The sequence below is a fragment of the Rousettus aegyptiacus genome, unplaced genomic scaffold (assembly GCF_014176215.1).
Source record: "Rousettus aegyptiacus isolate mRouAeg1 unplaced genomic scaffold, mRouAeg1.p scaffold_m13_p_17, whole genome shotgun sequence".
In the NCBI taxonomy this organism is placed as follows: Eukaryota; Metazoa; Chordata; class Mammalia; order Chiroptera; family Pteropodidae; genus Rousettus; species Rousettus aegyptiacus.
Window position 1 is genome coordinate 1328532 of NW_023416292.1, and position 21802 is coordinate 1350333.

General features: G+C 37.4%; 2 protein-coding genes across 3 annotated transcripts in view; one reads left to right on the forward strand and one right to left on the reverse strand.

The window, feature by feature from the left end:
• Positions 1-21802, reverse strand: part of CD48 (CD48 molecule) — a 38829-nt gene that overhangs the window by 10105 nt on the left and 6922 nt on the right. For both annotated transcript variants that reach the window (XM_036235311.1, XM_036235312.1), the window contains exon 2: positions 1455-1760. In XM_036235311.1, the coding sequence (XP_036091204.1) occupies positions 1455-1760 (306 nt within the window). The remainder of the gene's footprint in view (positions 1-1454; positions 1761-21802) is intronic.
• The window catches only part of SLAMF7 (SLAM family member 7), a 39026-nt gene continuing 37389 nt past the window's right edge, over positions 20166-21802 (forward strand). Inside the window, exon 1 of the mRNA XM_036235309.1 lies at positions 20166-20357. The gene's annotated coding sequence lies outside the window, so the exon portion shown is untranslated. The remainder of the gene's footprint in view (positions 20358-21802) is intronic.

Genomic DNA, 21802 nt, shown 5'->3' on the forward strand with positions numbered 1-21802 from the left:
AAAGTATGATTTTTCTGCTAATCACATCCTGAGAGTCTTACCTGCAAGCAGATGTGCTAAAGCCAAACCAGTTTATGGATTTTAAAAGAATCGGGAATTTTGCAAGCTGATTGTGAAACCATTAGTAGCTGAGAATTGGCTGTGATGGGAGTATTTACCACAGAAATTGGTAACTAATACAAATTTGGAGATTTTTTTTCTTTTAAATACCACTGTAAGAAACTTTGATCCTTTCCTGTTCCCAGAACCTCCTGAATTTTCAGGACATATGACATTGGGTAAGTGAGCAAGATGGGGACTCAAGCCTCTCAGAACAGAGACTGCTTGGCTGGTTGGACCTGAATATATGCAACACTTTTCATATGCACTATTTTAGCATTTTAAAAATTATCTACTTCAATTCTCATAACATCCTATAAGACAAACATAATTATCCTCATAATACAATGAGGAACACAAGACTATGAGGTGTACACCTCTATTGGATGTTTGCCCAACCCCTTTTCTCTAACAATTGCTTTCTTCGACCCAGAAAGACCTCCCCAGGAACCATGTTTCTGCTTTATAACCTGACCCTTTTGGCCATAAATGTTTAGATCTGGTACACATACCTGAACCAAGTTGGGTTAATCAGTTTCTCTGTCTTGAGAATTTCAACTGAGATACTAAAGTCTAGACTTTGAGAGAGAAATCATGTAAATGACAAAGATCCATAGACACAGTCTACAGATTCCTGAGGCTGAGGACTCCAGACATGCCCTAGTTTTCACTCTTCTTCCCCTTTAGCCCTTCCTGAATCTTCTAAACTCCTTGAATTTCTCTAAATAGTCCAAGTTTCTTAAATAAATCCTTTTTTTGCTAAAGCTACATAGCTTTGTGGGCACAGAGATATTAAGATTGTTCTCCAAGGTCATATAACTAAATAAATGACCAGAGTTTTTAATCCAAGTCTGTCTAATTCCAAGTATAATTTCCTAGTCCTTATTCCATATATACTGGTTAGGCTGGAACTATGAGCAGAAGTTTTGTTTCACCCATTATGAAAAGTGAAAAACTTTCCTTAATAGCTGCTGCCTCATCCTTTATCTTTTTCCTTAAGTCTGATAAAGTCTTTATTCAGATATATTATTAATATGAGCTTAGAATTGATCTGGATTGATTACAGCAGGCATGAAGAGAATAGAGAGGAAACCATCTTTATTGTTTTCCTTCTCTTTAAATCTTAGACTTACTAATATAAGAAGAGTTTTTAAACATCCCAAGGCTATCAATTTGGGTTATTCTGGCCCAGACTCACTCTCAAGTGAAACTGGCACAAGGAGAATTGAATAAAGGCAGTCCTGGGATTTTTCTCTCCTCTTCCCAGAGAGAGCCCCCATGATCCCCAGGCAGCTTCCTGCTAGTCCACCCAGGACCACAGAGTGGAAACTTGCCTTTTGATTCCCCAAACTCACCAAGCACCTGCAGGAAGATCTTTCGTTCCACTTCAGTCCCAGCCTCTTTTAATATCTTCAGGAGGTAGGTGCTGTTGTCTTCTTTTTGGACCTTATAGATGTGGAGTGTGCCATCTCGATGATCAAATGTGACTCTGTCCTTAAATTTAGATTTGAAGTAGTGAGGCTCAGGTGTGTTGGACTCCCATTCTACAATCTTCTGGGTGTCAGTGTAAAACCAGGTGAGTTTTTTGTATTTATCAGGCAAATTGCAGATTCGAAGACTCACTTTGCTCCCAGAGACCACAATCAGCTTTTCTGAACAACCTGCCATCAAGAGTCATAGTGAAACCTACATTAGAGGAGGCAGAGATGCTCTGTAGCCCAGGCTTTGGCCTAGGCTGCTGGAACAGGGAAAAAGGAAGAGATTTCTGCTTGAGAGGAGTGACTATGGTCTTTATCAGAGGGTCTGGCCTCCTATTCAGTAATGTCCCCTCTCTGGGCTTGTGTTTTCTACTGGTTCAATTTAGTTTTCCAGAAGTAGGTGAGGAGTGGGTTTGAAGTGAATGGGAGCCAGAGTTATTTAGTGGCAAAGAATTATAGAAGATGAAGGCATTCAATTAACAAAAAAATTAAGTTATTTTTCTGGCTTTAGTAATATTTGTATTTGTCATCTTTTTAAAACTGTGACACATGGGATTTCTTTTCTCATTCTAGCTAAATTAATTTTTGTTTTTATTTGTATTTACAGTTTTCTTATTTATTTTATCAAGGTACCCCAAATTGTATAAGCCTCAGCTCTAAAAAACTAGGTTTGGTTAAGGAAAGAGAAAAAAAAAGATAATAGTTAGAAGATGCAAGATGAAGGGAGGCTTGTTGACTCTTTTTTGTGGGTAGGAAGAACTATATATATATATATGCACATTTATGTGCCACATAGCATTACTTGCATCAATGATGACTGTGTATACGATAGTAGTCCCATAAGATTATAATGAAGCTGATATTGTAGCATTCTTAATGTTGTAGTACAACCCATTACATACATGTTTGTAGTGATGCTGGTGTAAACAAGCATTTTATGTGACTGCACTGCCAGTCATATAAAAGTATAGCACATATGCAACTGTGTATAATACATAATACTCGATAATAATAAACAACCATGGGGAAGACTGGGGGAATAGCATAGATGATAGAAGCTTTGTTCATCCCCTTTTGCAACCACATCAAAGCTGTGATGGAAACACAGAGTAAACAGCAAGCAGAGTCACCTGGGGTCTAGATGAACAGAAGCCCTACAACTAGGGAGAGAAATAAGAAATCACCCTGAAAGGGTTGGAGGTAGGAGGGTGCAAAGACACGAAGCTACCCAGTCCTGTCTCAAGGGACTGGGTGGGACAGAAGCTATAGCAGCCAGCAGGTGTAGACATTCCTCCTAAAGTGGCCATGCCCACAACTTGGCTTTCACAGTGATAGACTTGCTTGCACTGAATTGTTGGAGTTAGGGCCAGGGGCAAGGCTTTCTCTAAGACAAAAGTGCTGGTGGTATCCATTGCTCCTCTGTTGAGCCCTCCTCCCACCCAGATGCGGACTCAGTGCCACCATAGCTGAGACATCATCAAACCAGATAACAGGTCAAGAATTCCTGGAAACTGCCTCTCCCAACCCTTGGCCCCACCCAAGCCACATCCAGGTGTGAGTCCTGGACCACCTGCTGAGCAATGCCAAGACTCACACTGTTGGCAGCTGACTGCAGTTTCTGGTGTAGCATTTTGAAGCACCTATAAGCAGAGCATCTATGGATTGCTTGTTGAATCTTAAGAGGTGGCCCCAGATGACGCAGGCTGGGCTAATCTTGGCCTACAGCTGAACCCCTCTCAGGACTGTGCTGCTGGGCATCTACTATATAAAGCCACACTAATAAGACCGGGACACTTAAGAGCTTTGATAAGTACATAGAAACACACACAGAAAGGCAGCCAAAATGGGAAGACAAAGAAGCAGAAACCATATGAGAGAATAGAACAGAGATCCAGAAATAATGGAGTCAAGTAATCTCACAGATGCAGAGTTCAAAACACTGGTTATAAAGATGCTCAATGAACTTAGGGGAAGCATGGATGAATTCAGTGAGAATTTTAACAAAGAGATAAAAAATATAGAAATTGACATAGAAATTATAGAAAGGAATCAGTCAGAAATGAAGAACACATTATCTGAGATGACAAGTATATTAGAGGGAATCAAATGAGTGGATAAAGAAGAGGACTGAACCACTGATATATGAGGATGGGAAAGCCAAGGACGCCCAATCAGAACGGCAAGAAAAAAGTAACCAGGAATATAATAATAATTTAAGAAGCTCAAGGAACAAAATTAAGGGTAACATCTGTGTCATAAGGGTACTCGAAGAGGGAGAATAAGAAATAGAAAATATATTTGAAGGAATAATAGTGGAAAACTTCCCTAACCTGGCGAAGGAAATAGACATAAAACCTCGGGAAGACCAGAGAGTCCCCAAAAATATGAACTCAAGGAAGCCCACACCAAGACACATTATAATTAAAATGCCAAAAGTTAAATACAAACAGAGAATCTTAGAAGCAGCAAGAGAAAAGCAATTAATTACCTACAAGGAAGCACCCATAAGACTAGAAGCTGATTTCGGAAAAGAAACTCTGCAAGACAGAAGGGCTTGGCACAAAATATTCAATGTGAAGAAAACCAAAGATCTACAACTAAGAATACTTTATCTAACAATGCTATCATTTAGAGTCAAAGGACAGATAAAGAGCTTCCCAGACAAAAATAAGCTAAAGGAATTCATCAACACCAAGCCACTATTACATAAAATGTTGGAGAAACTCCTTTAAGAAGAAAAAACACGTGTCAAAAACATGAATAAAGTATCGTAATAACTACATTCTTATCAACAAGTACCTCAAATAGAAAAGAATTAAGTGCTCCAGCTAAAAGATAGGGAGGCTGAATGGATCAGAAAACAAGACCCCTACATATGCTGTCTACGAGAGACTTGCTTCAGATTAAAAGACACACAGACTAAAAGGAAGAGGGTAGAGAAAGATATTGCCTTGATGGACTTAGAGGGTATTGCGTTGAATGAGGTAAGTCACATAGAGAAAGACAAATGTCACATGATTTCACGTACATGGAGAATCTCAAGGACAAAATAAACAACTAAAACAGAAATAAACTCATACATATAGAGAATATTTTAAGGGCTACTAAATGGGAGAGGTGGGGGGACAGTGATAAAGGGCAAAGGTATAAAAAGAAGTACAATTGGATAGATACTAAATAGTCATGGAGGTATAAAGTGTAGCACAAGGAAAGTAGTCAATGATGTAAAAAATATGTAAGGGAGAAGGGGAGTACTGGATTTAGTGTGGTGACCACTTCATGAGTTATATAGATCTCTAACCACTATGCTGTACAACTGAAACTAATATATTATTGTATACTAAGTATAACTGAAAAAACTCAACCAATGTAAATATGAGCAATAATTGTCTGTTATACTTCAATAAAGCTTAGAAAAAAATAGTCATGGGGATGTAAGGTATAGCTTAGGGAATACAGACAGTAGTATTATAATAACTATGTATGGTATCAAATGGGTACAAGATTTGTCAGGGTAATCACTTTGTAAGTTATAAAAATATCTAATCACTATGTTGTAAGCCTGAAATTAGTATAATTTGTATGTTAATCGTAATTGAAAAATAAGAAATTATTTTAAAAAAAGAAAAAATGTTTTCCTTTATATTAATTTATCTATTACAAATAAGGAATCTAAATATGAAATTGAAAAAAAAACTAAGTTACTGGTTTACATATTTATTATACTATGCTTTTATTGTTTCCTGTTCTTAGGCTTTACTGTGTCTCTTGATTGCATCGTATCCTCTCATGCTTGATTTATCTCATGTCGCTTTATAAATTTAGCGTAGCCTAAGTGTACAGTGCCTATAAAGTCTACAGTAGTGTACAGTAATGTCCTAGGCCTTCACATTTACTCACCATTCACTTACTGACTCACCCAGAGCAACTTCCAGTTCTGCAAGCTCAATTCATCATAAGTGCCCTATAGAGTTACCAATTTTTTACCTTTTATACCATATTTTTACTCACTTTTTCTATGTTTAGATATACTTCAGTACAGTAACATGCTGAACAGGTTTGTAGCCTAGGAGCAATAGGCTGTACCATATAACCCAGGTGTGTTGTAGGCTAACCATTTAAATATGTTTAAGTATACTCTACGATGTTTGTATAATGACAAAATTACCTAATGACACATTTCTCAGCATGTATCACCACCATTAAGTGGTATATGACTGTATAGGCTCAAAAAGAGCAAGAAAGAAGCTAACAGTATAGGAAAAAGGGAATGTTACCTATGTTACTCCAGTCTCATATACTGTTACACAAAAGCTGAGTTATGTTGTTCAACATCATGTATATATATACATACCCATCTGTTCACTTTTCAAATACCTAATATTTCCAAACATTTTCCTCAATGGCTAAAAGACAAAAATGCCTGTGTTCCAGGGCTTTCACGTTTCTGTTCATTAATCTTTCCAACTATTCATCTATTCATTCAACAAACATTTATTAAGCACTTACCCTGTGCCTGGGGCATATGCAGATACACCTAGCCATTTGTTTCTACGATGTTTCTGATTTGATTGGTTCATTTCGTACTTTATACCCTTTGTGACATAATCAATTCAGCCCAAGCAACAATATATGAACAACCACCATGTGCCTGGCACTGTGCTAGTTATGATATCAGCAATGCAGACAGAGTCTCTGGGTTCTTGGAGAATGCAGTCTAGTAAGACATTCTCTTCAGAATTTTAAAAGTATTAGAAATATATTCTAAAGCTGTTCTCCTTCTGTTAATTGTTTCCATGTAGATTAATAGAAGTGGTGACAATAGAAAACTTAAATCAGTGTTTATCAACCTTGGCACTATTGACATTTTGGTCCAGATAATTCTTTGTTGTAGGGGAGTGTCCTTGTGTATTGTAGGATGTTCAGCAGCATCCCTGGCTGCTGCCCACTAGATGCCACTAGCATCTCTCCAGTTATGACAATCAAAAATGTCTCCGGACACTGTCAAATGTCCTTTGAGGGTAAGGCAGAGGAGACTCTCCCCTACTGCATTCTGTTTGAGAACTACCATCCTAGGTCATCTTTGAAGACCCTCCAAGAAGTCTGACATATGCTCAGCAAGATAGCACAACCCATAATTAATCACTTCTTTATTCTCAGAACAAAGTCACAGTCAACCACATAGTTGGTAAATGAAGGAGGAAATAAAGATACAACATCTTGTGTATGTCTATATCTTAGCATTCATTATATTGAAATGATCTGTTTAATGCCTACTACCTGCCTCTGTCACCAGACTGTAAGTGTCCCAAGGTCAAAAAAAAATTAAAAATGAGTACTAAGAGTCTAGTTTATTTTCCATTATAGTATGATGGTTAATAGCATGGGCTCTGGAATCAGACTGCCTTGGTTAAAATCCTGGTTCTGTCATTTGCCAGCTTTGTAACTATGAGCATATTAGCTATTCTCTCTGCTTTTATTTTAGTACTTATCTCATAGAGTTTGTGATAGTTAATTTTATGTGTTGACTTGACTGGGCTAAGGGTTGCCTAGATAGTTGGTAAACATTATTTCTGGATGTATCTGCGAAGATGTTTCTGGAATAGATTAGCACATGAATTGGTAGACTCAATAAAGAAGATCAATATGAGTGAGAATTATCCAATCCTTTGAAGGTCCAAATAGAACAAAAAGGTGAACAAAGGGTGAATTTGCTCTCTGCTTGAACTGGGACATCCATCTTCTCCTACCCTTGGATATCAGCACTCCTAGTTCTTAGGCCTTCAGACTTGAACTGGGTCTTACACCATTGGCTCGCATAAATCTTAGGCATATGGATTTGTACTGGAATTACACCACCAGATTTCCTGGGCCACCATCTTGCACATGGTAGATCATGAGACTTCTCTACATACAGAAGTACCTAATACAGGTTATGCATATATACCATAATATGACTATGCCATAATTTCCTGAGCCAATCTTGCATAATGAATATCTTTCTATATATTTAAATATAGCTTATTGGTCCTGTTTCTCTGAAGATCCCTAACTAATACAAAGTTACACAAGAAAAATCTTAGAATATAATTTAATTAATACAAATAAATGCTTAGAATAATATTCGGAAGATTAGTAAGCATTTGATAAATGTCATGTATTATCATTGTTTTATTATTGTATATTTTTGCATCTATAACACCAAGTACTATGCCTAAATTATTGGAATGTTTAGCAATTGCCTGTTGAACTTATTTTATTGTGTCAAAACAGCAATAAAATAAGGACTATGCTTATGATATAATTTTTAGAAATAAATGCCTATATGTGAGTATGAAAGAGTGAAGAATATAGAAGGGGTCTAAAATCTAAAAAATAATAGCAGCTTCTAAAGAAGCTTTCACTTGTAGTCTAATGGTCTAAAAGTAAAAGACATCAGTACGCACAAGACACAAAATCAGGTCACTGGCCTAGTACATGTGATGATAAGAAAGAGAGACCCAGCACCACTGTAAGACCAGAGAATTTTCTTTAAGATTCCTTGGGGGAGGAGGAATGAGGTTGAGTCCTACGAGAAATGAAGAATACGGAGCATATAGACTGAAGTCATAATCTAGGCCCAGTTATAATTTGCATCCTTTCTCCTTGTGAAAATGGAGTCTACTTTATAAGGACAATGAGATCTTGTTTGGAAAGGGTGTTCTCAACATGCTCAAAAGAACTTCAAACTGAAATGTGAGTAGGACAGAAAAACTATAACACATAGTCACTAAGATGGTGAACTTCTCAAAGGCAAAGACCATGTCTTATTCAATTTTAATTCTCCACGATACTTGGGGACACATTTTCATTCTACGCTAAACACAATGTGAATTTAAAATGTGTCCCAAAGTATTGTGGGGACTTAAAATTGAATAAAAGAATGAATGAATGGATGGATGAACAAACAAATGAATGACAGGAAAAATGTACACATATGTGTTCCCAGTCTTTGCCTCTTCATGACTTCCTACTAGTCAAGAATATTTTTGCACTTTTACTTCCCACTTAGTTTCTCCCTCTTTCTTACTTCTTGAGATTAGTTTGCACTAAATTGGCAGGGAGAAAAAGAGGAGAAAACAAACAAGGGCCAATCAGGTTGGTTTAGGAAATAAGGGCGCTACAGCATGAAGGCTCAAGAGAGTAAGAATCTCTGAGAAGCAGATGGATGGTATATTCTGAAAAGATTGAAGAGGGCAAGAAAAGTGTTCATAGGAAGTGTTGCTATAGTTTATAAATTAGATTCCCCTTAACATTTTTTTTTGAGAAACTGCAAGTAGAAATTTGAATTACTGTCTAATTACTTAAAATCAATGACTTTTTTTAAATTATGATAATGTACACAACCTGGACCAGTGGAGCCCTGTCTTATGGCTCTATCCTGAATAAATGAATAAAAGATCACTATTATGACATAGAAAGTAGAGCAGCAGTGGCAGAAGTACCCAATAATTAGCAAAGGAAAAACATAAAAGTGTTGGGTATAGTACTCAAGTTTTCATATATCTGTAAATCAATGCAAATAAGCTAAGGGAAACACTGAAATATAAATCCAGTATCCTCAGATGATCTAAGACACATGTTTGAAAATATCAAAAGAAAAGTGAACTTTGTTATGAAATATTGAATGAAATAGTGGTCTGGAAAAGGAACATAACCCTGAAGATAGAAAAGAGCACTAGAAAGAATCCTTGATTGTCCATAAAAGAAGGAAAAAAGGTACTCTACTTATCTGAACGAATACTATAATCCATTCACAAATTGAAGAAGAAAGATGGATTAATTTTACCAATAGAGATTGCAAAATTCATGCAAAGACACTGTCATACAATTTTGGGGTATTTAGGTGGTAGTTTAGTTCACTAACAGAGGATGGTCCGATAAATTCAGATGATAGATTTATTTTTTTAATGTATAATATATTGTGTATTTTTTAACTTTTAAGATAAATTGACAAAATCTTGATTTAACTTCATACCAATTCTGTATTTTAGAAGTTAGGGGAAGCAACCTTAAGGAAAGCCACTATTTTGATTTAATTCTAACAGGAAGAAGTAGTTGAAGATGTGTCTGGATGCTAAGGATAAAGTAACTGTGTTTACCTGTAGTTTATAATAAAAAATAAAGCAGATATTTCCTGTCCTTAACATGTTTCTTATCTGTAGAAAAGCAAAATTAAAATGGGGTGGGGGGATCAGATTAAAAGAAGTCATAATTTTATACCAAAGAGTCTACCCAGAAAAGAGAAAGAGGTTCTAAAGAGTACATTCTGATTACTCTAAAAACAAGTCATATTGTTTCTAGTAAAACTTTTACAGATGAAAAGAGGTGCATTTTAAGATATTGATATGAAATTCCAGGGGGCATTCTGATGAGATCAACTATTTAACAAACCTGTACAAATCTTTTTTTAGAAAGTAATTTGGTAGTAGATATAAAGAAACCAGATTTGTGTCACGGGTGACAAGATGAATAGAGTATCATTTCCTGAGCTTGGAAGTCTAATGAGTTTAATAAACCAAAGGGCAATGGGTCAAGGACTGAAAGGAAGATGAAGAGAAAACAAAAGTAAGCTATTCTTTTAAGACATGTTAATGTGAATGTGAAGGAGAATAGTAGGGTATTATGCAAAAGGACATGAAAAGTAAAGAAAGTTTTTTGGTGTTGGTTTTTAGATTTCAAGAAGCAAAAGAATTAAACTATGATAGATCAAGGGAAGGAACCAGTGGATGGGAAGACATGAGAGAGAGATAATGTACTTGATGGGACTGGGCTAGAGAGAGTTCAGAGTGGAGTTGAAGGCACAAGTGTTAGCTGGGAGAGGAGATACCTCATGCTCTGAGGGAAAACAGGAGGAAAAAATAATGATGTAGAGCAGTTTGGAGGTATCGGGCAAGAAGTTGAGGGGGTCCCTGCCCAGTGATCTCTAGCCCCATTTTTTCAGTGATTTAGGAGGCAAATTCTTTGCTGAAAGGACAGAGAACTGAGGTAAGAGGCCTGGAGAATAAGAGTGAAATTTTGAAATAGCCACTGTGGGAAATGAGAGAATTTATCAGGGCTAGTAAGGATACTCAAAGATTACAGCATGATTGAACTATAACTCATGATTTCCTCCCTCCCTCTATTCATCCATTCATATATACGAATGTGCATCAATTTACTCATTTATTCACTCATCTAATAAATATAAACACAATGTCCTAGGCTCCATGCTAGGCACCATGCATACAATGAGATATATCTCTTTCCCTTATGGAACTTCTATTCCAGTGGACCCAGAAAATTAATCAGACAATTTTACTATTAGTGATGTGCTAGGAAAATGAAAATATGAAATACTAAGGGAGAACACAAAAGAGAGCACATACTTGAATTTTGGGGTCGGAAATGGCTTCTATGGAAAGTGTGAGTAGGAATAAATATAAGTAGAAATTAGACAGAGAAAGATGAAATGAAAACAATAAATGTTCCAACCGAGAGGAAAAGAAAAAATAATATTAAGTGCCCAGGGCGGGAGGGAGGTGGGAGAAACAAGATTCATTTGAGGAAGTGAAAGCAACTAAGTTGCTTAGAGCAAGACTAGAGGAGAGTAGTGTTAAAGAGAAAAACCACAGGCCTCAAATGGTGTCACTGTGATACCAAACCTAGATTTTACATCTGACCTAATTGCTGTTTCAGCCTCTCCCAGAAACACAATCTCAATCAACCAGTCCGAAATTTTCAGGTCAACACAATTGAGCTAATCTGAATAGAAACCTGGGCAAGAACTTTCTCCATAAAAAAACCACCTCTCTTTTGTCTCAGTGGACAACAGTTTGGGTTGCCACCTGTATTTGCATCTCTCAGATTGCAATCCTTTGCTCAGATAAATGTTATTTATTCTTTATTACAGCCGAAAATCATTTTGGTTGACAGAGCCTTTACCTTCACATGCTACAAGTACCTCAACTGAACATAACCAGTAGCCATGGTGTGCCTAGTATCAGCTAATAGCGTTTTGGCATGTTGGAACTGTATTTATTAGTGTGTTTTGTAACTTGTCAATATTAATCTTTTAGAACAGGGAGAACAGATCCCTCTCTTAGTTCCAGGATTGGGTATTTTCTGAGACAACGGTCTTCTGTAATGTTTAAGTTAAATCAAGAACACAGAAAACCTGATAAGATTGGTTTCAAACCTTCTCAAGTTTAATAAGCAAATGTTAATCCATTCTTGAGAACTCTCAAACTATCAAAAGTGCTATAACTGTGATACCTGTCACCCATATCTCAAGACACTGAGAGGAGTGTAACCTTGTAATCCTTCTAGTAATCTTGAATCTTTTTGCAAACATTATGGAAGAACTGAACCAGAAGATTTCCTCCATGTTCAAATAAATCACAAGAAATGAGTTATTTGAGTAAAAGACAGATAAGTCTTTCCCTAGAGTATACCTGATGGACTAACTTTTACCTTTAAAAAAACTTGTTAGTATAAGGGTCAAACAGAGAAGGCCAAGGTAAGTACAGAAAGGAAATGGACCCTAGATGCTTCTGGAAGTAATTTATCACCCTGACCAGTTTTTTTACTTATACAACAGATTTAATTAAAATGTTAAACCTGAGGGAGAGGGGGCACATAGCAGACTAGGTAAAAGCGGGGTTCATTTCTTTTCAGGTCTGCACTGAATTACAACAAAATTATAAAATAATCAATGTGGAGAATCACCTGAAGTCCAGCCGATCATAGCATCTATGTCTGATAATATAAAGGAACCACATTGAAGCTGGTAGGAGGGGCAAAGTCACGATTTGGGCTGAGCCTGCATGTGTGGGTGGTAGAGGATCAATGGAAAGAGAGAGAGGCAGCAGAGGCTCTCCTGAAGGAGAGGACAGTCCTAGTCTCATCTGGGGGCTCCTCAGCCCAAGGTCGCAGCCCAGGGAAGAGGAGAATCCAATAACTCTGATTGTAAAAACCAGATGGATTCTGGCTGTCTGGGTGAGATGGAAAGAGACTGAATCCCTAGATGTCCCTTTGAAGGGCCCGTGCATAGATTTTCTGACCTGTGGATGCTCACCAGGTCACCGCTGGTGGGTCAGAGGCTGCGTGGGATTCATTCTGAGAGTCTGCACCATCTTTGTGCCTTAGTTCAACCCCTCTACAGGGTAATCTACAGACCCCACCAGCTTGACTGTGCAGACCCCTCCCACAGAGCCATTAGGAAGCACTGGTCAGAGGGAATCAGCCTGCCTTACCTTGCACATTGCCTGGAACACTTGTTACTGGATGGCTGTCAGGCCTGCTTTGCTTCAGGGCCAAGCATTCCCAGCAGGAGGCAGCACTATGAGCCACGTTTTCATTCCCAGCAGGGGACCTGCTCTGTGAGCTGCTTTTCTGAGATAGGGTCAGGTAGATGACTGCTGCCAATACGAACTTGGGTGGATATCAGGGGCCAGTCCCAGACAGCAGCTGGTCTTGTTGTGATTTGAGACTTCTGCAGGAACTTCTAAACACTTACCAAAGTTGCAGTAAGACTGAGGCTGTATTGGCCAGATGGACCTTGTCTTCCTGAGATCCTGCTTCACCCAAACCACAAAGTGCCTGCAGCACATTGGCAAGCAGCCTCTTGTACCCTGCTTGGCTCTGAGGTTGTGCAGTCAGTGCACAAAACAAACATTGGCTAGGGCAGTGAGCAAATTTCAAAGAAAACAGTTGTGGACAGACCACTGCTGCCTGTATGAGCTGCAATATCTCTTGAGGAGAATGTAGGGGTCTGTATTGGCCTGAAGGCCCTTGACTCCCTGAGCTCCTGCACCACCTAATATACAAAGTGCCTGCTGCACATTGATAGACAGTTACCCATGCCCTTGGGTAGCACATTTAGGTCCAGGGTGGGCAGCAGTTGACCTTACTATGAATGGAAACTTGTACAGGGAGCCACAGAGACAGCATTGGCATGTAAACTGACAATGCAGTGGCAGGAGGAAATTTACACAATAGATCCAGGAGACTCCCAGGCTCCATGCACTACCCAGAGGCTCATCCAGTTTCAGAGACTTACAGCAACTGACAGGCAGTGTCAGGCCTTGAGGAGAACTGGTCCCTCTGCTAAACTGCCATAGGTCAGGGATGGGGGATAACCAACCACTGCCTACAGCATTATCTCTTCCACTTACCTATAGATACAGCATAGGCAACAACCATCTGCTGAATGCTTCGTAGTTCTTACCGCATAGCCCTGAGCAATCAAAAGCAGTAGCTGACCAAAGCCTACTGGGGATCCTTTGCAAAGAGGCCACAAAACCAAAGCATCTGCAGGCTGGCACCAGATGACAATGGAGCAAATTTAGACTAGCCCCATTAGCAGTACACACAAAGGGTGGTTGCAGCAAGTACATGAGCCTGCTAGGGCAAATTATACTGAGTGGGGTGAGCCCCCACAGCAACTCTTACCCTGTGGGTGTAGCCAGTTCCCACAATTAATCAGCCTGAGCTTTAATGCTATCCACTCATATGCTAACAACAAAAGGCTTGGTGACAACAGAAGATCACACACAACCCACACAAAGATCACGTCCAGAGCTCCTGGCATAGCGGATCACGGATAGTGCACCACTGGGCCACTCAGGACACATTCCATATTAGGCCATCCGGCCAAGGCTGAGAGACAAAACAAATATTCCTGACACATACAAACGAATTCAGAGAGGCTAAAAAAAATGAGAAAACAGAGAAATATGCCACAGATGAAACAACAGGAGAAAACTCCAGAATATAAGCTAAATGAAATGGAGGCAAGCAGCCTACCAGAGACAGAGTTCAAAATAAGGGTCATAAGGATGCTCAATGAACTCATGGGGAGAATGGCTGAGCACAAGGAGAACCTCAACACCATAAAAAAGGACGTAGAAACATAAAAAAGAACTAGACAGAAATTAAGATAAGAATATAACTGAAATGAAGAATACATCAAAAGGATTCAGCAGTAGATTGGATGAAGCAGAAGATTCAATCAGTGAACTGGAAGACAAGGTAACAGAATACATCCAATAAGAATAACAAAAAGAATAAAGAATTTTTTAAAAATGAGGAAAGTTTAAGAGACCTCTGGGGTAACATGAAGTGTAACAACATCCAGATCATAGGCGTACCTGAAGGGGAAGAGAGAGAGCAAGGGATTGAGAATCCATTTGAAGAAATAATGACAGAAAACTTCCCTAACCTGGCAAAGGAATTAGACATATAAGATCAGGAAGCACAAAGAGTCCCAAACAAGAGGAATTCATACAGACCCACACCAAGACCCATCATAATTAAAATGCCAAAGGTCAAAGACAATGAGAGAATCTTAAAAGCAGCCAGAGAGAGGCAGCTAGTTACTTACAAGGGTACCCCATAAGAATGTCTGCTGACTTTTCAATGGAAACTTTGCAGGCCAGAAAGGAATGGCAAGAAATATTCAAAGTTATGTAAAATAAGAATCTATAACCGTGAATACTCTACCCAGCAAGGTTTTTGATTAAAATGGAAGGTGAGATAAGAGTTTCCTAGACAGGAAACAGCTTAGGGAATTTATTGCTAACAAGTTGGCATTACGAGAAATGTTAAGGGTCTTCTGTAAAAAGAGAAGGGGTAAAAAAGAAAATAGGAATAACGAATATGAATAATAAAATGGCAGTAACGATGTGCCTATCAGTAATCACTTTAAATGTAAACGGATTAAATGCTCCAATCAAAAGATATAGGGTAGCCAAATGGATAAGAAAACAAGACCATGCATGTGCTCTCTACAAGAGACCCACTTCAGATCAAACGACACTCACAGACTGAAAGTAAAGGGATGGAAAAAGATATTTCACGCAAACGGAAATGAAAAAAAAAAAAAAGCCAGGGTAGCCATACTTATATCAGATAAAATGACTTTAAAAGAAAGGCTATAATAAGAGACAAAAAAGGGCATTACATAATGATAAAGGGATCGATAAATCGAGAGGGCATAACTCTAGTAAATATACACACACCAAACATAGGAGCACCTAAATACCCAAAGATATTATTGACTGACATTAAAGGAGAGATCAACAGTAAGACGCTCATAGTAGGAGACTTTAACACCCCATTGACACCAATGGACAGATCTTCCAGACAAAGAACCAACAAGGAAACAATGGATCTAAAAGACACACTAGAACAGATAAATTTAAGGGATATTTTCAGAGCATTTGACCCAAAAGCAGCAAAATATACATTCTTCTCAAGTGCACGTGGAACATTTTTCAGGATAGACCACATGACAGGACACAAATCAAGTCTCAATAAATTTAAGAAGATTGAAACCATATCAACCGTCTTCTCTGATCACAATGGCATGAAAATAGAAGTCAACAACAATAAAGTCTTGGTGACAACAGAAAATAACTGGAAAATACACAAACACATGGAGGCTAAATGCTATTAAACAATGAATGGGTTATTAATGAGATCGAGGAAGAAATCAAAAGATACCTAGAGACAAATGAAAATGAAAACACAATGATTCAAAATATATGGGACACAGCGAAAGCAGTTTTAAGAGGGGAATCTATAGCAATACAGGCCTACCTCAAGAAACAAGAAAAAGCTCAAATAAAAAAAAGAACACCAATCTAACATTACAAAAAAAATTTCAAGAAAAAGAGCAGCGAACAAAGCCCAAAGTGGATAGGAGGAAGAAATTAATAAAGATCGGAGTAGAAATAAATGAAATAGCTTCTAGAAAAACAATACAATAGGTTAATGAAACCAAGAGCTGGTTCTTTGCAAGAATAAACAAAACTGACGGACCCTTAGCCAGGCTCATCAAAAACGGAAAGAGAGAGAGGACTCAAATCAATAAAATCAGGAATGAAAGAGGAGAAATAACTGCGGACTCCACAGAAATACATTGGATCATAAGAAAATACTACAAGCAATCATATGCCAACAAATTGGACAATCTGGAAGAAATGGACACATTCCTAGAAACATACAATCTCCCAACTATGTCAAAAAGAAACAGAAAATCTGAATTAATTGATTACCACCAATGAAATAGAATTGGTGATCAAAAACCTCCCAATAAACAAAAGCTCTGGACCAGATGACTTCGTAGGTGAATTTTGCCAAACATTCAGAGAAGAATTATCACCTATTCTTCTCAAACTTTTCCAAAAAATTAAAAAAGAGAGAAGGCTCTCTAACTCCTCTTATGAGGCCACCATTACCCTGATTCCAGAACCAGACAAAGACATTACAAAAAAAAGAAAACTATAGAACGATATCTCTTATGAACATTGAGGCAAAATCCTCAGTAAAATATTAGCAAACCGAATTCAGCAATACATTAAAAATATCATACACTGTGACCAAGTTGGATTTATTCCTGGGATGCCGGTTGATACAATATTCGCAAATCAATAAATGTGATACACCACATAAACAAAATGAAAGATAAAAACACATGATCATATCAATAGATGCTGAAAAAGCATTCGACAAAATCCAGCATCCATTTCTGATAAAAACGCTCAGCAATGTGGGAATAGAGGGATCATATCTCGACATAATAAAGGCCATATATGAAAGACCTACAGCCAACATCATACTCAATGGGCAAAAACTAAAAGCATTTTCCTTAAGAACAGGAACAAGACAAGGATGCCCACTTTCACCACTCTTATTTAACATAGTACTGGAAGTCTTAGCCACAGCAATCAGACAAGAAAAAGAAATAAGAGGCATCCGAATTGGAAAGGAAGAAGTAAAACTTTCGTCATTTGCCGATGACATGATACTGTATATAGAGAACCCTAAGATTCCACCAGAAAACTGTTAGAACTGATCAATGGATTCAGTAAAGTAGCAGGTTACAAAATAAATATTCAGAAGTCAGTGGCATTTTTATACACCAATGATAAACTTTCAGAAAGAGAAATTAAGAAAACAATCTCATTTATAATTGCGTCAAAAACTATAAAATACCTGGTAATCAAATAACCCTGGAGGTAAAAGACCTGTTTTCAGGAAATTATAAGTCATTGAAAAAAGAAATTGAAGATGATACAAATAAATGGAAGCATATGCCCTGTTCGTGAGTAGGAAGAATCAACATCGTTAAAATGGCCATACTACCCAAAGCAATCTATAGATTCAATGCAATCCCTATAAAAAAACCAATGGCATTTTTCAGGGAGCTAGAACAAATAATCCTAAAATTCACATGGAGCCATAAAAAAACCCAAAGAGCCACGGCAATCTTGAGAAAGAAGAACAAAGTTGGAGGTATCACACTGTCTGATGTCAAACTATACTACAAAGCTACAATAATCAAAACAGCATGGCACTGGCATAAAAACAGATACATTGATCAATGGAACAGCATAGAGAGCCCAGAAATAAATCCACGCCTATACACTCACTTAATACGTGACAAATGAGGCAAGAATATACAATGGGGTAAAGACAGTCTCTTCAATAAATGGTGTTGGGAAAATTGTACAGATACATGCAAAAAAAAAAAAAGAAGCTGGACTACCTTCTTAATCATAATCAAGAATAGACTCAAAATGGATTAAAGACTTAAATGTAAGACCTGAAACCATAAAACTTCTAGAAGAAAAAATAGACGGGAATCTCTCTGATGTTCCTGCTCGGGCAAGGGAAATTAAAGAAAAAATAAATGGGACTTCACCAAACCAAAAAGTTTTTGTACAGCAAAGGAAACCATCAACAAAACAAAAAGACAACTGACTCTTTGGGAGAAGATGTTGGCTAATGATACATCTGATAAGGGGTTAACATCTGAAATATATAAAGAACTTATACAAACCAACAACAACAATGCAACTAAAAAATGGGCAGAAGACCTGAACAGATACTTCTCCAAAGAAGAAATACAGATGGCTAACGGACATATGAAAAGAAACTCATGGGTCGCTAACCATCAGAGAAATGCAAATTAAAACCACAATGAGCTATCACCTCGCACCTGTCAGAATGTCTTATCATCAATAAATCGAAAAACAACAAGTGCCGGCGAGAATCCGGAGAAAGGGAACCCTCATACATTGTGGTGGGATTGCAAATTGGTACAGCTGCTATGGAAAACAGTATGGAGGTGTCTCAAAAAATTAAAAACGGATATGCCTTTTGACCCAGCAATTGCACTTCTGGGTATTTATCCAAAGAAAACCAAAGCGATAATTCGTAAAGATCTGTGCACCTCCATATTCAAGGCAGCGCAATTTACAATAGCCAAAATATGGAAGCAACCTAAATGCCCATCAACAGATGATTGGATAAAGAAATTATGGTTTATATATACAATGGAATATTACTCAGTCATTAAAAAAAATGAAATCTTACAATTTGCAATGACATAGATGGACCTAGAAGTTTTTATGCTGAGTAAAATAAGTCAGAGAGAGAAAGATAAATACCATATGATTTCACTTATATGTGAAATCTAAGGACCAAAAGAACAAACTAATCAAAAGCAGATTCGTAAATATAGTGGACAATTTGGTGATGGGTTCGGGGTCATTGGGGGGCTAGGAGAATGGGTTGAAGAGATAAAGAAGTACAAATTAGTAGTCGATAGCTGTTCGTGGAGATGGGGAACACAGCATAAGGAATGCAAATAGCATGAATATAATGGCTAGGTGGAGGGCCATGGAGGGAGGGAGTAATTGGGGAGATCATTTTATGAACTATATTGAAGTCTAACCAGTGTACTGTATGCTCGAAAGTAATTTAAATACATAAATGTTAAAAAATAAACCTTAATCTAAACTTCACACCTTATATAGAAATTAACTCAAAATGGATCAGAGATTTAAACATAAAACATAAAACTATAAAACTTTCAGGAAAAAAAAATAGGAAAAAAACCTGTGGGACCCAGGACTAGGTGAAAGGTGTTTAAACATGACACAAAACATGATTTATAAAAGAAAAATAAATAATAAATTGGACTTCATCAAAATTTAAACATTTTCGCTCTACAGAAAACTATTAATAAGATATAAGGACAAGCCACAGAGTAGGAGAAAACATTTGCAAACCACTTATATGACAAAGGACTGTATGAGAATATATAGAGAAATCTTAGAACTCAGCAGTAACTAAACAAAGAATCTGGTTATGAAATGGGCAGAAGATCCGAACAGACATTTCATGAGGATATGTAGATGACAAATTAACACATGAAAATATGTTCAACATCATTAACTTTTAAGAAAACGCAAATTAAAACCACAATAAGATATCTATTAAAACAGCTAGAATTAAAAATAGTGACATATTAAATGCTAATGAGGATGCAGAGGAGTCGGATCTCTCATAAATTGCTAAGGACAATGTAAAATGTTACAGCCATAATCATGTCTAATTTTCCTCTATCCATATCAGTGACTAGTACCTAAATAGTGTAAACAAGGGAGAGAAAGACAAATTGAATCCCAAAAATTATGGAAACATCATGTTACAGATAAGGAATCACATTCTAGATAATAACTTGGCAGTTTCTTAAAAAAAAAAACCCTAAACATTACTGCATGACTCATTCTCACGTGTTAATCTCATGGCCCCTCCTACTTCTTCACACCCAGTTGTGGAAGAAATGTGAGCACTACAAGAAGGAAGTGACTTCTTGTAGTGTTCAGTTTAGTGACTGACATCCAGAGAACAATATGTCTGCTTCCCCAGCTTGCTTCATCCTCATCTTTCTCCTGTGCCAGCTCACGGGTGAGTCCAGTCCTGCTCTTCTGGCTGCCTTCCGCACTGTGAGGTATAGCTCCAGGTCCTGGATTCACTCTGGGGCTCTGGCTCAACTCAGGAGGCTCTGCTCCCTTGTCTAATATTGCTTTTCTACATCCTGTGGTCTCTGAATCACAGAGGGCAGAAAGAGATTGGAAAGAGAAGAGAGGAATGACTCTGAGGACTAATGGTTCTTCTGACTGTCCTAAGAAAGCAAGGCCTGAAAGAAGTGTTGGGTATCAGGAAGACCTGTGTTCTAAGGCAGAGTCTGCCACAGATTAGATGAAGAATGCCATTTTCCCTAAACCTTAGCCCTCCCTCCCTTACGGGTAAATTTAAAGGCAAAATGAGATGGTACAAGTATACGTTTATTTTTTCATAAATATATATTAAAATGTTTTATTCAAATGTATTTATAACATACTTATATATTTACATTTAGAAATATATTTTAAATGATTATGGATAACAATTATATTGATGAAAGGAAACATTTGAATTTTATCTCTTAACCTAAGCAATCCAATCAGTCTCTACCTAGAAGATCAACTCATATTGTAGGCACTATATGTTTAATGGCATGAGTGACTTGGGGATTCTTTTTCTCCTGTCACAGAGAAAGATAAATACCATATGATTTCACTTATATGCAGAATCTAAGGAACAAAAAGAACAAACTAATCAAAAACAGGCTCACAAATATAGTGGACAATTTGGTAACAGACAGAGGGGAGGGGGTTGGAGGGGTTGGAAGAATGGGATGAAGGTTTAAAGAAGTACAAATTAGTAGTTGGTATTTGGTCACAGGAATGGGGGCATAGCAGATGGAATGCAATTAGCATTAATATAATGTCTAGGTGGTGGACAAGGAGATGGAAGGAGTAACTGGGGGGGATCATTTTATGAACTATATAGATGTCTAACCAATGCATTGTATACTTGAAACTAATTTAAATAAATAAATGTTTAAAAAAACATTAAATCTTGGAAGTAAAGGATTTACATAAATTATATCTGACCTGTCTTCTTTGTGGCACATTGAAGTTCTTACAATTTCCATGTCTCAATTTTAAGTATTAAATAAAAATTGCTCTTCCTTCCATAATAACACAAACATTTTTATTTACTAAGCTTCTGTATATACCAAGTACTGGGCTAAGGGATTCACATATGTCAAACCTGCATAAAACTATAAAGTGAATATGATTTTATCAGCTGTATGGCTGAGTAAATAACAGCTTTAAAAAGTTTAAGGCAACATATACACCATAGGAGAAAGATTTGAGAAATGAACCAGGTCTTTTTGACCTCAGAGCTTTTGTGTCTATAATACTTTGAAGTTTTACAGCAATAATAATATATAATGAAGATGTGAAGGCATATAAGATATGTATTTAAATTATATGAAATCAACCGTGTGGGTTCAAAAACCA